This window comes from Astatotilapia calliptera, chromosome 23, assembly GCF_900246225.1.
Source record: "Astatotilapia calliptera chromosome 23, fAstCal1.2, whole genome shotgun sequence".
Lineage (NCBI taxonomy): Eukaryota > Metazoa > Chordata > Actinopteri > Cichliformes > Cichlidae > Astatotilapia > Astatotilapia calliptera.
Genome location: NC_039323.1, coordinates 2,415,652 through 2,432,931, shown reverse-complemented (window position 1 = coordinate 2,432,931; position 17,280 = coordinate 2,415,652). Strand labels below are relative to the sequence as shown.

General features: G+C 38.5%; 1 protein-coding gene across 2 annotated transcripts; it reads left to right on the top strand.

The window, feature by feature from the left end:
* Positions 1 to 901: 901 nt before the first annotated feature.
* Positions 902 to 16,691, top strand: LOC113016809 (vitamin D3 hydroxylase-associated protein-like). Of its 2 annotated transcripts, XM_026159949.1 has the most exons (15): positions 902 to 1,194; positions 2,100 to 2,213; positions 2,452 to 2,592; positions 3,477 to 3,610; positions 3,807 to 4,013; positions 4,099 to 4,139; positions 4,259 to 4,383; positions 5,616 to 5,741; positions 6,492 to 6,589; positions 6,789 to 6,888; positions 7,075 to 7,118; positions 7,217 to 7,256; positions 15,178 to 15,286; positions 15,715 to 15,860; positions 16,207 to 16,691. In XM_026159949.1, the coding sequence occupies exons 1-15, from the start codon at positions 1,015 to 1,017 to the stop codon at positions 16,327 to 16,329; spliced, it is 1,728 nt and encodes a 575-aa protein (XP_026015734.1). In that variant the 5' UTR covers positions 902 to 1,014; the 3' UTR covers positions 16,330 to 16,691. The 2 variants fall into 2 exon arrangements, with proteins under 2 accessions (XP_026015734.1, XP_026015733.1); XM_026159948.1 differs by lacking the exon at positions 16,207 to 16,691 and having other exon boundaries at positions 958 to 1,194; positions 15,178 to 15,260; positions 15,715 to 15,858.
* Positions 16,692 to 17,280: the final 589 nt, after the last annotated feature.

Here is a 17,280-nt window from a genome sequence, read left to right as displayed (position 1 = left end):
AACACAGCCCTGCCCTCCAGCACTATCAGCAGCAACCCCTCAACAGCAACATTGTACCCATCAGGTAAAACATTGGCTACGTTTGCTTTGCCTTGTTGCCCATATTAGATTCTTGATTCTTGATGTTGTTGTTATTCAGCCTGGTTCAATGAGCCCCATTTTAACTTTGAGCACCCGCCCCTTTAAACCTCTCTGCATGGCCCTGTGTGTGTGTTTGTACGTGTGTATTTTAGTTAATCAGTGGCAATGAGCTGTCACTGTTTAATGAGAAGCAAGATAATAATACCAATCTTCTGAAAATGTGTTTTTGAGGTCAAGGTAGCTGGTGTTCATTTTTTTAAATAATTAACATACTATGATATTTACCCCACAGAATATGTTTCAACAAAGTATTATGAATGAAAATATGTTATAAAGGCAATAAATGTCTCTCTTTTTTTACCTTTTACCTTTTTAGTATTTGCCTGTGGCACTTCTCTACTGATAGGTATCATGTTATGTACACATGTAAACAAACACACACACACACGTGTATATATACACGCCTGCGAGGCATTGGCTGGTGCCACAGCTAATATGTCTTTTAATGTCACACATTGCGCTGAATTCATTTTTACTTTCATTTTCTTTTTCTGTCTTAGCCTTTCAGCTGAAAGTTTTCACACTAAACTCTTCAATAAGTCACAGCGAAGGTAGGAGAGGCCCAAGTGTCATTAAGAGATTTGATTGGGTATTACAGTGTCGGCAATGAAAATGAACGAATGGGCTAGAATGGTGCGTGTATGGTACAGTGCGCAGCGGTGCTTCAATTGGCCCCGAGGTGCGTCGGGTAAATGAACTGTCCACCCCTAAATTAAGGCACGGTACATGCACAACCCGCCCACAGCTAAAACAAGATAGCCTGTCGTGTTTAAAAAGCTGTGTGTTAGGTCCACTTGGATTTTTGCATTTTGCAGCCACAGGGCAAAGACGAAAGCCACGCAGAACACTGAACTGTTTATTAAGAGAGTGAAGATGGACAACTGGACAGCGGCTCTGCTCACTGGTGTTGCCTGCATTGTGGGATACCTGGTTGTGTGGGTGAAAAAGATCAACAGCCTCCGACAGGCGGAGGAAAAGATCAAGAGAGCCAGAAACAGGAGAGATAAGAGCTTGCAGCGCGCAGAGCAGGCGGTGCTCCGGTACAAACAGTCGGTGAGAGTTCAGAGCTTTAAACACTGAAATGTTTAACTTTTTCTTTAGATAGAAATCAAAACAAATGATGTGCTTTTAGTTTAAGCCTAGCGGAGGTTTAGTTATTAATTTCCAAATTACTGACACTTTTTGTTGTCAAAAAACTTAAAAACACATTAATATTATGCTGCTCTTCTGGATTTGTTTTGTTGGCCCAAGTTGACACATAACTTCACACACGCGGTTTGTCAGCTGCACGTCTCCTGTTCCACCTCACCCTAAAGTTGCTCTGTTGGATCTGTGGTGGCCCCTAAAGACGAAGCACGCACAAACTCCAAAACACTTGCAAAATCCAAAACTTTTGTAAGTGTTTTGGATTTTGTGCGTGCTTTGTCTCTAGGGGCCACCGTAGAAATCTGGTGATTGTGTAACGCGAGGGCTCACTAGATGGTTTGGAATCTCTCTGAATAATTAGGAACAGCAAGATGGAGATGGATAACTTTTTAGCAGTCTCTTTACTCTCCACACACCGCAACAACTCACACTTTCTGTGTACCGCCCTCATGAATACTTCACTGGCCTCTCAGAAGCCAGGAAATCTTGAACTCAGATCAGAACAGGGAGAACAACTAGGTAGATATAACACATATTACTGGTTTGAACATGCATGTCTAAACATTCAAACGTGTAAACATGTAAATATCAAAACACGTAACCACCAAATAGCTACATAACTAGCTTTATAACCTTTGTAAACACCTCTTTGTATATCAAATTAGATTTAAATTTACTTCTACACTTTACAATTGTGCAGAAGTACAGGAAGTAGGAGTCCTGAATCTATACACTGATATGGTTTTCTTTCTTTCTTACAGCTTTATAAATTTTTATAACATAATGATTCTGTGTGGGTCTGTGTCTTCTAGCTTCCCACGACTGACTCTGCTTTGATCCTGAAGCTCTCCCTGTCTGAGCTGACACAGCAGCTGAAGGACGGCTCACTGAACCCTGACAATGTGCTTTACTCTTACATGGAAAAGGTTCATTATCCAGCATGACACAAGAGTTCACTGCCTAACATAACACAGATCTTTTTATCTGAAGGTTGACCGAAATACAATATATACACCAGTTTATTTTAGCTAGCATAAACACTAAGTAATCTATTTTATTTTCCAGTGAGAGTTTAATATTTTACAGAGCGCTTACACAGATCAGTATCCCTTTAAAGTAAATAAGTTCACCTGAATCTGTCTGTGCTTGTTTCCTTTCCAACAGACTCTGGCTGTAAACCAAAAGCTGAACTGCTGCACTGAAATTTTGCTGGAGAGTTTGGACCAGCTGACAACTGTTGGCTCCAACAAGGATGGTCTCTTGTACGGAGTTCCAGTTAGCATCAAAGAAAATATTGCATTTAAGGTAAGAATAATTTAATAAATTAATGTATTTGTAGTGCAAACAAATGGCAGTTACGCTATAGGCAGTATAATAATGGACGAATGCAGCTAGGACACCAACCATTGCTTTCTGGAGTCCAACCTCAAGATGAACTTTTCCACCATTGCCAAGTTGGTTGCAAAAAGCTAAACCTGACATGGAGGAGTGGGTCTAAATTGCTCACTTAGCCAGTGAGCAAGCAGTTTCACAATATCCTTGGGCAAGATACTAACCCATATTTGCCTACTGGTGGTTGTCAGAGGGCCCGGTGGCGCCAGTGTCCGGCAGCCTCGCCTCTGTCAGTGCGCCCCAGGGTGGCTGTGGTTACAATGTAGCTGCCATCACCAGTGTGTGGATGACTGAATGTAGTGTGAAGCACTCCGGGGTTCTTAGGGACTAAGTAAAGCGCCATTTACCATTTTACCAAGTATTAGAATTAAAACAGTTAATTTTATAAATCATGAGCAACACATAAATACTGACTCTAGTTCTTATTTCCACAGAACTTGGAAAAGCTGGTTTTAAATGGTTTGCTGCCTATGAATTAAATGAACTACACAAAAACTATGATGTTACAATCTTTGATTTCATTTGATAATTTAAAAAGGTTTTAGACACATGTCTTTGTTAATTTGTGATCACGTTTACTGTGTTGTTTTATCTTTCTCAATTTCTTGGCATTTTTTGTAAGCAGGTCCCTCTTTAGAAAGAGATCTCAATCTCAGTGAGAATACTGTATAAATTAAGGTCTTAATAATAATGTTAATTATGATCTCTGAATTTCACTTACAGGTTTTCAAAATATTAAGGTATGGCATTTGTGTAGTCTTTGATGCACTCTTGTGTTCTTTAATTTACTTCACAAGGATCATGACTGTTCTTGTGGTGTGATCATTAACCTGGACCAGCCCGCTGAAAAGGACAGTGTGCTTGTTCAAGTCCTGAAGAAACAAGGAGCTATTCCCTTTGTGAAAACCAACTTGGCCCAAGCCCTCACGAGGTACATTTTTTAATCAAGAATTCAAATTTAAAACAACTCTGTGTACTCATGGGTGAATGAGGAGAGTGCTTTAAGTCCCCTGATAGAGTAGAAACACACTATATAAGAACCAATACATGTACCATTTGCATCTTCCATGTGTGTATTTTATGTAAAGACTCATAACCTGTCTTTGTTTGTCTGCGTCCACCTTTAGCTATGACTGCAGTAATCCTATCTACGGGCAGACTGTGAACCCTCATAACCCCCAGAAGACTCCTGGTGGTTCATCTGGTGGGGAGGGGGCTCTCATTGGGGGAGGGGGCTCCCTGCTCGGTATAGGCACTGATCTAGGTGGCAGTATCCGTCTTCCGTCTTCATTCTGTGGAATCTGTGGTTTCAAGCCAACTGCTCACCGACTGAGGTAGATCCTTTTTAGTCATAGAAAATTATTGTAAATTGATGAGTTAAGGTTTCTTTATTTGTTAACACCTTTGGATAATGAACAGTTTACAGGGTTTTCGTTCAATTTGTCGAGGACAAAAGTCAGGTAAGAAACTAGCACATGAAGTAAATGCAGATTATATATAACCAGTGTCTAATAATATTACACAAATTTTCTGGAACATTTTGTTCAAAACATTTGCTTTATGCTTGCTACTAAACTAGTGTCGTCATCACCTGGACCCATGGCAAGAGATGTGGACAGCCTGGCTCTGTGCATGCAGGCACTTCTTTGTGACCACATGTTTTCTTTGGACCCCACTGTTCCACCATTACCTTTTAACATGGAGGTGTGTCCTGTACTGTGGGATTCATGTCCTCTGTTGATGATCATATTTTCTATATATTTTCAGATCATTCATAGATGTTAGAAACTAGAAATTAATCAAGTTAATTTTCTTAACACATCTCTCTATGCTAAAAGACGAAGTTCTAAAGGACAAAGTTAATAGTCTTCCTATAACATTTCCAAGTGCTTTTTTTTATGAGAGCAAACGATTTTCAACATTTTCACCATTTCTAAATATACCAGTTTTCTTTTGAACACATACACTATTTCTGTTTACACACAATCTTTGAACTGTAGCAGAAATACAACAAAATTAACCTGGGCCAATAATATAATAACCCCCGGAAAAGCTGACCTTTTTAAAAGTCATTGCATTTGTAATGTTCAAAGCTCTTCAAGTCAAGTTAAAACTGAGGGCTATTTTCCAATTTACAGTACAAAAACCTCAGGAAGGGTTTGAGCTGTTGAGAAAGCATCATGTAAAAAAAAAAAGCAAATAAATACATAAATAAAGTTTTAAACTTGAGAAAAAGAATTGTTAATCCTTGCAAAGGATGAGATGGTTATACAAAGTTATCACAGCATTTCCAAGTGTCACAATGTGGAGTCAGAAGTATCAAGAAATTCAAAGAGAGCCACAGAGTACAGAACAAGCCTGGCAGAGGTGAAAATTGAAAGATTTAATTTATTTTGGGAAGAAAACTAGTGAGAAATATGTCTAAAGACCTTAGCCAGGACACTAGTGAATGTCTTAACCAAGCCTGGAATTGTAATCTCAAAGAAAACATTCGCTATGACCCTGCATACAGTCAGGTCCATAAATATTGGGACATCGACACAATTCTAACATTTTGGGCTCTATACACCACCACAATGGATTTCAAATGAAATGAACAAGATGTGCTTTAACTGCAGACTGTCAGCTTTTATTTGAGGGTATTTAGATCCAAATCAGGTGAACGGTGTAGGAATTACAGCAGTTTGCATATGTGCCTCCCACTTGTTAAGTGAACGTTATTGACTGGCCTGCACAAAGCCATGGCTGTAATCCCATTGAAAATCTGTGAGTTTAAACAAAGACCAAAGTAAAATAATGTAACCATCCAAAATAAAATTAAGATGCTTGGAAAAAACCGTGTTAACAATCCCTTGCTCTTCTTAACAGCACTTGGGAATACTTTTAAAAAGCTGAAATTTTCTTTGGTGGGCTAATAATTCTGTCCTCATCTACAGATATACAGAAGCTCCAGACCTCTTAGGATTGGTTATTTGGAAAATGATGGCTACTTGCAACCGTCTCCAAGCATGGTCCGAGGTGTCAGAGAGGTCAAAGCTCTGTTAGAGCAAGCAGGGCACACAGTAAGACGTCACCACACACATGTAATCGTTACTGTCCTGAATTGTTATGAACCCCCTGTTATGTTACAGGACAATCAATCAATCAAGGCTTTATTCGCCACATGCACGTTGCCCTGCTGTGAAATGGGACCCCCCCCCCCCCCCCAACCTTACACACACAACACAGACATCACATGGGGATACAAGTCGGAAATCGGTAGCGTTACAGAAAAACACTGAAATATACACTACAATGGGAAAGTACAAGAGGAAAAAAAGAGACCTCTACTCATGCTGGGCTCCTGGGAGGACAGCATGAGAACGGGAAACAAAAAAAACCTCCTCTGCACAAAAAGCACATAAATGTCCACAGCACAACATTGGGGGGGGGGGGGGTGAAGAGTAATCCGAAGCAAACGCAGCAGCCATCCTGCCCTGCGCTATTATTCCAGCGCGGGCCCTGACCCGCCGTGTTCCCAGGAGGGAACAAGCATCGAAGGCGTTTGGAAAGGGAGGGGGGATGAGTGAGTGCGTATCAGTGTATGTGTATGTGTGTGCGTGTCCAGAGTTCAGCTGAGACAGTGTCCAAACTGACCCTTTTAAAAGTTAAGCCAAGTATTTTTTTTTATATAAAACTTCTTCTGCTTGGCTTAAAGAGTGTAAATATGTACACACACACACACACACACACACACACACACACACACACTAATAATCACTGCCTAGTATTTGATAGCCATACATCTTTAATGTTCTCTTTTATGCCTTTAGTTGGTTCCTTACGCTCCACTGAAAATCAGCCAAATTGTTCCTGAGCTATTAATAACGGGTGTATATGCAGATGGTGCTACCACCCTTCTACAAAAACTGTGAGTTGTACCTTTTAATAATTCATCTAATCACTTCTCATGAACTTAAAACATCTAATAAATGTATGATTTTTTTTTCAGTGCTAAGTTGCAGGTGCTAGCATGATAAACTAAAATACTGTAGAATACTAAAATCATTACATGTCATTAAGTGTCAACACAGTTATTTTGTGTGTGTAAATAATTCATTTCATTTTAGGAAAGGGGCACTTCTGGACCCTTCTCTGAAGCGGCAGGTTTTCATACACTCGCTCCCTAAGTGGTTTAAGAAAATCCTTTCCTTCCTACTAAAACCTGTGGTGAGTTTTCTCATTTGGTGACAAACATGTGTAAATTCAAGCACAGGACTGAACATAATCTTGGAACTTTTATCTGATAGAGCCTATGTTGTAAAGTGCCAGAATGTTTAAACTCACAGATTTTCAATGGAATTAAAGCCATGGCTTTGTGCAGGCCAGTCAATAACGTTCACTTGTTTTTTGCAGTCACCTCGTCTGTCTTCCAACGTGAGTGCTATTTGTGGAGTTCGGTGAGAAAGTATTGTTGAAATTCATCATCTGTACATGATTCTTTTTTCATATAATACATGTAATGGGCAAAGTCACAAAATAATGCTTTATTTTTTAGATCTGTTTCCGATCTGTGGAAGCAACATGCTGCTGTTGAGGTAACTTTAACTTTCAACTAATGATGCATGGTTGAGTATCACAGTACAATTTCAAAAGAGGTGGGACACTGTGTATAACGTAAATTAAAACAGAATGCAATGATTGGCAAATCTTACCGACCTACATTTATCCACAATAGCACATAGAAAACAAATCTAATATTCAAACTGAAAAAATAATGTATACCATGTTCAGAAAAATGATTCTTCTACTACAAAGCCATGCTATTGTAATAGCTGCAATATACACTTTAGCATTGACTTGCTCAAATATCTTCAGCAAGAAAATATCATTCTAATGGAAGTTTTATGTTCCTCTAAACCTAAACCTGTACATATGTCTGTGAAGGTTAAACCTGTACACAACTTTCAGCATTAAAAAGTGTCTTTCCAGATATGCAAGCTGCCAATGCCATGGCACTGAAACATGCAGGCTTTTGAACTGAGCACTAATAACAAACCAGATGGTTCCTTTTTCTTTAGTCCGAAGGATGCCGCATCCATGTTTTTCAAAACTAATGTCAAATTGTGATTTGTCTGGCCACAAAACAGTCTTTCACTTTGTGTCAGTCCATTCTAAAGAGGTTTGGCCCAAAGAAGGTGGTGGTGGTGTTTATGGATTATGTTCATATATGAATTCCCGTTTGCATGAGCTTTAGAGCTTTAAGCTGTATTTCAATAGCGACAGCTCATTTGGAAGAATTGAACATGATTTACTGAGATACGGAGTTCAGCTACTGGTTTGGCGATTGACCCATCATAGCAGAATCTTAGAGGTGATAGCAATTAGAAGTAGAGTATGGTAGTGGTGAAGATGAAGCTGGAGGCTTGCATGGAGCTCTGAGTGGACAGGCTAGAAGATGAGTGAACTAGAACAACGCTGTCGACACTGAGTTTGGCAGTGTGGAAAGAAAAAGTTATATAACAAAGATTAGCAGCCAAACATCCAGGACAGCAGGCAGATGAGTGATCGTATAAAGACAACACATAAGATTCATTTGTGGATAGCATGGCGAACTGTGTTCGCAGACAGTGATCTCTGGAAATGTTGCTGAGCCAAAGCAATGATTTCCATGACAAAATCATCCCTGTTTTTAATGCACTGCTGCCCAAGGGCCCAAAGTTCACAAACACAAACTTTTGGCCTTGTCCCTTGCACAGAGAAATTTCACCAGAGTCTCTGAATCATTTAATGATAATGTACCATAGATAATGAGATAGTTAAAAGTCTTTTTGTTTGTCAATTTTACATTGACAAATATTATTTTGAAATTGTTCTGTAATATGTAGATGCAGTTTTCTTTACTTCTGAGAAACTCTGCCTCTCTGAAAAACTTTATTTTTCCATCAGTCATGATACTGAGCTAATTAGCTGCATCGGTTTCATCCAGCTCTTTATTTCTCTTTTTTTCACATATCTTTTGGCTTTTGTTGACCCCCTTACACCTTTTTTAGGTCTGTTTTTGCTGTCATCAAAAACAAAATAAGGTAATGTTTTTCATGAAAAAATTAAAAACATTCGAAAAGGTGCAGGAGGCATTGTAGCAGTCAGGTGCAAGTGAGTTAAACATGAAGGGAAGTATTTTCATGTGTGATTTAATATCCATATAGAAAAGAAGAAAATGTAATGAAGCGATTTTAATGAAGTAACCTCTACCTCATAGACAGTGTTGGGAAGGTTACTTTTAAAATTTATTCCCTTACAGAATACATGCCCCAAAATGTATTCTGTAACGTATTCCGTTACGTTACTCAAGGAGAGTAACCTATTCTGAATACTTTGGATTACTTAATATATTATCATGCTGTTTACAACTACGTGAATATACTATTGCTGTTCCACACCGTAGTAAAGGGACCTCTGACTAATACCTTGGGCTCGTAGCCAAAAACTAGCTTTACTTTGTTGTCTGGGTCACTTTGCTAGTGAGAGACAGAGAGAGGCGTTGAAAGACTGCTCCAACGGAACTTATTGTTTTCAGAGGAAAACACGAACACGGTGTACAGTCGAGTCTTAATAGCTTACTTACAACTGGGCTCGTCAGGCACTCTTCTTGGCTGCAGTGGTTATTATTATATTTACATGCTTCCAGCTCCCGTTTTTGCTCGATGACAGCTCGTACCTTTCCTTTTTCTCCCTCCTCGCGCTCACAGACACATAACGGGTATGGCAGTCCATTCTCCCTGCAGCACGGACTACACTGCCTATGATGCTACATTCTTTAGAGCTATACCTATAGCATTCTGCCTGTTAGCTTAGCACAACAACAAAAAGGCGCTCTCTCTCACCCAGGAAACACGCAGAGAGAGAGAGCGTCACCCTGTAACCATGGCATCCATAGCTGTCAAACAAAACCCAAACAGTCCTGACCCGCGACAATATGAAACAGGAAAGTACCGCCGTGTAATCCATTTATTTCAACAAAGTAACTGTATTCTGAATACCACCTTTTTAAACGGTACCTGTAACGGAATACAGTTACTCATATTTTGTATTTTAAATACGTAACGGCGGTACATGTATTCCATTACTCCCCAACACTGTTCATAGATACCTCAGAGATAAAAGTGCGTGAAAAGTCAGAGAGAGAAAGGTTCAAGGTCAACAACACTGAGTGAATGTACGCAGAGGAAGAGGGGACAAGAGAGTGGGGGATGCAAATGTGAAAATTAGTATAGAAGAGGGCCTTCAGGGAACCAATCCAGGGCGAGAATGGCATTTTTTTGAAGGAGAAGGTGGCTGAAGCAGTCCACAGAAGCCAAATCGAGGGAGGCTCCAGCCAAGAAATTGGTGTATAGACCCAGAGAAACTGGTGCTGGAGCAGAATAACATCATCACAGTGGCCCGCATGTGGCCTCCATCTGAGGGCCCAAGAGATAGTGACTCAGGAGGCATGGGTCACCCTGCGTAATGTCTGCAGGTGGGAGAAGATATCTGCGCATCAGTGGAGAAAATCCCTCATTTGATGGACAAAAAAGCAGAAGAGCAGAAGAGTTCATGTGGAAATTGGGGCAGGTCTATGACACACTGGGCCATGTAGCCAGTAAGTCGAGACAGAGAGCCACTGGCAGACAGCAGCAGATCTGGATTCCCACATGCCAAATTAGGCAAGATCGGAAGGTCACAAACTCTGTAGTTTATGGAGCTCAGTGAAAATGATAAGAACAATAAAAATAAAAAAAGAAGACTAGACGCTGCATCACAAAAACAATCCAAGCTGGGAGAGAAGCAGGGACCAATGGCCAAGAATACCAGACCCACCACCCAGCGGGAAGAGTGATTATTCTGCAGCCTGAGGGTCACAGAAAAGTAAATATTTGGGAACAAGGGTGTGTGTGTGTGCGTGTGTGTGTGTCTTTGTTGGTGTTATTTGTACCCAGGGGGTATGCAAACATGGCACACAGCCCAGAGCCTGTCTTGGTCAAATTGACTAAGTAAACAAGAGAATGTCAGATTTTAACATGTGTGATTAAAAAAAACAAAAAACACTTATATTGTGTATATTGTGATTGGCATAGTTATAAATAAAAAGTAAGAAAAGCAGTCCTATGTGAATAAGTTGATGAAAATCGTGTTGAAATTAATATTCATATGTCATTGAACTATTAATAAATCCTAGTGAAGAAAAATAGCATAAACTGAATAAACGTGTACGGAAGTATATTCATATTGTGATTTAATATTCAAATGTGATAGAATGTTTTATAAAGTTAAAGTGCAACATAGAAAAGTAGAGAATGCAATGAAGTGATGTTAATGAAGTAACCTCTGCTCTAGTTAAAAGTGGGTGAAAAGTAAAGACAGAATCATAAGGTATGAAGGTAAGATGCAGTAGGTATGGATATGAGATACCTATTGTGAACAGAAAATTTACAAGGTGGTAGAAAAAATGACTATGTTGGTGGACAACATATATAGAAAACCATCTAAGGTTTTAAGGTAAACCAGCATTTAAGGAGTGGGTGGATACAAAATCAAACCGAAAAATTCTTTTTATTTATGGGGATTTCAACACAGATGTGATAAGTGCAGAAAAACATTAATAGACTGTATTTTAACTAATGAATCAGAAAACAAAATTGCCTTCTAATTAGTGACATCAGTGATCATTGTGCATTTTTTCCAGTATATGACAACAATCATAGTAACGACAAACAGGAAAATAAATTAAAATAAAACAGGTGAGAACAGAGGAATCCATGAATGCATTTAAAAGTGACCTACTTGAGGGGAAATTTGGAGGTAGTGTCTAAGGAAAGGGATATTGATAAAGTTTATGAGACATTCTTAGGAAAATTTAAATTATTATATGACAAGCATTGACTAATAAAGCAATACTGCAACAAAGAAAAATATGCAGTTTGCCCATGGATCACAATAGGATTACAAAATGCATGTAAAAAGAAAAATACCATATATACCATATGAAATTAAAAAGCTGAAAATAAATATAACAAAATGTAAATTAAATAGCATTTTGACAAAAATTGTGCAAATTTATTAGACATGAAGAAAAACATTAACAGAGATTTGGAAAACATTAAACACCATTATAAAATAGGTCTAGGCATTTAAATTACCCTGTGTAATAGGGTATTAATAAGGATACAAATATTAGTGATGTTGATGAAGTAGTTCATGAATTTAATAGATTCTTTGTAAGTGTTGGACCAGACTGATAGAAGTTTTGCAGCGAGAGCAGACAAACTTCAATGTTTGTATCACAGAGGTGGGACCAAGTCATTGTTTTGCAAGTCTCAAGTAAGTCTCAAGTCTTTATCCTCAAGTCTCAAGTCAAGTCTCAAGTAATGTCAGGCAAGTCAGAGTCGAGTCTCAAGTCACTGGTGTAAAAGTCCGAGTCAAGTCACAAGTCTGAAACTTTGAATTTCAAGTCCTTTCGAGTCTTTAAAAAAAAAACAAACGAAAAAATAATGTTGCAGTTATGCTAAATGTAAATATTAGACCATGTAATTTTTAAATCTGTGTTTTTCTCAACACATGACAAAATAGTGAACTTAGAAAATATACACAAATTGTGAAATTGCACCTCTTTAAAATGCAGCTCAATTAAACCTAGCTCCAAGAATAATTTTCACCGACGGTTCTGAGATAAGCTGCATGTTATTCTTGGATGCGGTTGTAGGACCAGCTTTAAAATCGCATGACAAAAATATCATACACATTAAAAAAAAACTGCATCACCAACGTAGCCTGGAAAACATTTGCTAGTTAGATGAAGTCAGCTATCTCATCGTAGCATATTTATATGCATATTTATAATCATACGGTTCTTGGAGTGAGCGCATACACTCATGAAGTTTAGTAACTTCCGGTCACTGCAACAAGCCCAGGTACAGTTTACCGACGGATGGGTAGTAGTAGTAGTGGGTAGTAGTGGGATGGGTAGTAGTGGAAATAATTTCTGGTACCCATCACAGAAATGTAGCAGTGACAATAATACTGTATGCTGTAATCGTACTGGGCAATTAGTGATACAAAAAACCTGTTTTATCCTGTGAATAAAAGTATATGTTTTTGTCAATGTACCATAATAACAGAAGCGAAACGCAATATTGTGTCAGGACAATTCACTATTTATGCACAATAAACAAAGGAGCATAGCGCGACAATTTCTGTTCAGCGCCAGACTTGCTTGTAACCTATATCACCAATTATGTTATGAAAATGACGTATTAACTACTAAAAAACACTGACCTTCGTGTAAATGCTTGGAGCAGACTAACCTGTGAGCTGGAGTGTTCTGGGACGTTATATTTGGTCTTTGAATGGCTGCAATCCAGTCGCGTCTTTGTTACTTCGGAAACATGGCTCGAACAATTTCTCTTCAACGACGTAATCCGATAACAACCGATCTCTTTACCCGTCGGCTTCCCGTGGCTGTCATGCGACCGGCTATTGCAGTTAATAATACAACAGCTTCTTGACATTTTTGTGTTTCTTTTTATCGCTGTGTAACTGATTTTAATTGAAAGCCTGCGCGCGCTAGTACCGCTTGCCACGAGTTCCCAGAATCCTTTGCGGTTCTACCCGTGAATGACGTCACATTTTCAATCTCTATATAATATGCATGTTAAATTTTATATTTGGGGTAAAATATCAAGTCTTTTCAAGTAAACCGGTTCAAGTCCAATTCAAGTCCCAAGTCATTGGTGTAAAAGTCCAAGTCAAGTCACAAGTCTTAGAACATTTTTTCAAGTCAAGTCTAAAGTCATAAAATTAATGACTCGAGTCTGACTCGAGTCCAAGTCATGTGACTCGAGTCCACACCTCTGTTGTATCAGCTGTGGAAGAAAAGAAAATCATGGACATTGTTGGGAAACCACAAAATAAAACTTCTACAGACTTTAATGGCCGTGATACAAAAATTGTTAAATAAACTATTAATGGTATCTCTAAAGCTTTAAGCATAAATGTGCGAATTCTCTCTACAAACTGGTGCATTAACATCACAAAAGTGATACAATTGTACAAAAATGGAAATCACAAATTACATGTACAGACTTTCACAATTCTCCAAAATACTGGAAAAGGTTTTCATTAACAAGCAGGGTTTCGTGAGGCTATGGGCAATTCGTTGATAAACATAAAATATTAATGGACTCAGTATGGTTTCAGATCAAACAAATCAACTATGGCATTACTGGAATTAATTGAAAACATCGCTAATTACATAGATACAAAACACAATATAACAAGACAATGCACACTTTAGAGTTTTCATTGATCCAAAAAAGCTTTTGATAAAATTAATCGTGAAATATTGAAATATTACTTGATAAAATGGAGCACTGTGACGTTAAAGGAGTTGTGCTTCAGCGGGTTGAGAGGTATTTGGAAAAATTGGGAAAATTGGGGAATTTTCATTTAGTGTGCAGACATTGTTTGTAGAGTCCTACAAAGGTCCGTATTGGGATCAAAATTGTTTATCCTGTACATCAAAGACATATGTAAAGCATCTGATATATTGCATTTTATTTTATTTGAAGATGATACAGATGATACAACTACTTACTGCATTAGGGCGCATTCAGAGCAGATCTTGAAAATTGTCACACAAGAAATGATTCAGTTAAAAACATGGTTTGATAAAACTAGTTATTACTAAATTTGAACAGAGCAAGTGTATACAAGAGCTGGGGGGAAGAAATGATGATTACTGTAAATCAATAGATTGCTAAGCACGAGGTAGGGATTAATAAGTATGTACATACTTCTTCCTACTCCATTTTGGACGTGATGATCAAGTGATTTCATGTCATATATGTGTGTGTGCACACCCGTGTGTGTGTGTGTGTGTGTGTGTGTGTGTACATATATATATATTCAGCTATCTATGTATATGTTTATGCGAATATATTTGTTTGTTTGTTTTGTATGTCTGAATTATAAAAGGTTATCCCATTATCCCATTCCCATTGCCTCCAACCTCAAGAAGGACTGGGCAGTTCCCCTCAGCCATCGGTTCCATCCAAGCCCTGCACTGCCTGCTGTGTAATACTCATAGGATCAGAGACTAGACTATTTATCTAGAGTTCCTGTTTTGGAGTGCTGGTTCCACAGATCAACATAGGAGGAGACCTCAGAGTAGAACCAGGACATGCAGAAGAGGTTATTTCTCTTGGCTCGCCTTGAAAGGCCTCATTGTTCCCTCAGATAAACTAGAGGAGGTGGCTGGGGAGAGAGAGGTCTGGGCTTTGCTTCTTAGGCTGCTAACCCTGTGACCCGGCCCTGAATAAGTGGAAGAAAATGGATGGATAGATATTAAAATTTCTCAGTTTAAATATTTCAAAATTTGTAAATCACTGCATTTTGTTTTTGTTTACATTTTACACAGTCTCCCAAATGTTTTGGAATCGCAGTTGTATAAAGGATCAAGAAAATTTCCTGTTTTTTCTTTAGGACTATATTCAAGAGACAATAGCACATTGGAGGAGCTGCAATATCGATGTGCTGTTGTCCCCCATGATAGGGCCAGCCAGCAGGTTATTGCACGCTGACAAAGTTTCAAGTATGGTATACTGAGTATTAAAAAAAAGCATTATTGTCCATCTATCTCGCTCTTTTTTTCATTATTGTAATCTCAGGATAAGTTTGTGGATGTATGAAATGCTCCTAGGTGGCAGCATAGTTCCTGGGATTTGGGATCACATAACAATTATCTCATAAAAAATTAGGATTGCTGCCCTTCTCTAGTGCTAACATGCATGATTAAAAAAGGCAGAGAGTGAAGAAAAACAATATCTCCAGACATTAGTCAATTAGGAAAGTCACCTGTAGATTAGAACATTTGGACAAATAATAATATAAAGGCACTGTTACACTAAATAAATCACATGTTAATTAAAGAGCAACAGAATTTTGAAGGGCTAAAGAAAAGTGAATCTGTCTTAAAATTTTTCATCATAACTAATCTACTTGTATTTTCTGTTATTTCAGCTGCAGTCAGTTGCACGATGCTCTACAATCTCTTAAAATTTCCTGCGGGTGTAGTCACTGTTTCCACAGTGACTGCGAAGGATGAGGAGGAACTAAAGCACTATAAGGGCTGTTATCAGGACAGTTTTGACAAGTCCCTCAAAGAGGTAACACATACCACTGAGGGGAGACGGATTGAACACATTTACTGTGAGACCAGTTTTTCATGCAGTTTTAAAATTTCTAAACAAATGAATACAACTTTCAACTACACTGACTACACACAGGAAGATTTCAGGTGTGGTGGTGGGTAGGCCCATCTATCCTACATGGAACCAAGAGCTAAAGCAGATCAGACGATTGAGACAATTTTTTCTTGTGGTTCTGTAATTTATTGACTCTCAGTTATACATGAACTTTATTAAATGTTCCACAATTTGTTAGTCGCTCGAGGCAGAAGACTGCGGTCCAGCTGCTGAGCGTTAAGTGACAGGAGTGTGTTTTTGTGTTCAGGCAATGACTGGTGGTGAGGGTCTACCTGTGGCGGTTCAGTGTGTTGCTCTGCCGTGGCAGGATGAGCTCTGCCTGCGCTTCATGAAGGAAGTGGAACAACTGGTCAAAGAAAGCAAGAAGTAAAGCTGCTTTCTTTCTCAGTCTCACAGGAGAGGCTGCAGACTTCAGAGGCAATGTGTTGACTTGAGTAGATCCTATAAATGAGAGCTGAATCTTTCATAAATAGCAGAGCATTCTCTTTTTTTACAAATATAATCCGACAATTTTTGTGCCTTGACTATTTGCTAAAGTTTAAATAAATTTTAACAGTTAAAATTCAGGTTAAAGTCAAGGCAGTTTTATTTCTTTATGCCAAAATCACATGTAAAGGTTCTTCACAGGGAATGAACAAATAAATACATACAGCCATTAATAAATGGAACAGTACATTTTAAAAAATTGAAATCACTAAGATATTAAAACAGACATAATTTATATGTATAGGAGTATCTATGAAGCGCCTTGAGGCGACTTTTGTTGTGATTTGGCGCTATATAAATAAAATTGAATTGAATTGAATTGAGTGTGTGTGTGTCTTCTTATTCAGTCACAATGACGGAGATATTCATGATACAATATCTGGGTTAAAGAAAGCTGGAGGACGCAATGAAGTAAGTTAAAAATCAGCATCTGCTGTCAGTCAGGATAAACATATTGATACTATTTTTATGAGAAAACTTTAGGGGACCATTCGTTCTCGTCATACTCGAGAGGTCAAAGTAGATTCTGCTGCCCGATATTTACCCTGTAATATATGCTTCAGCACAGTAAGGTGTATTAAACCCGCTAAATAATGCTATTTTGTTTTCTTTAGACTTTTAAGTCCACTAATTGTCTGTTGACAGCTCCCTTCTGACATGTAACCGTCTCCTGGCAGCTCTCACTGAATTACTTTGAAACTAAAAACTGCTATTCTTAGGCGAGCTCTACTGATTATCAACTCCTTCCCTATGAAAAGTTACTGCGTGTGCAGTTAATGCGCAGTGATTTACAATAGACATACATTTTGTTTAACATGCCATTCACCAGATGATT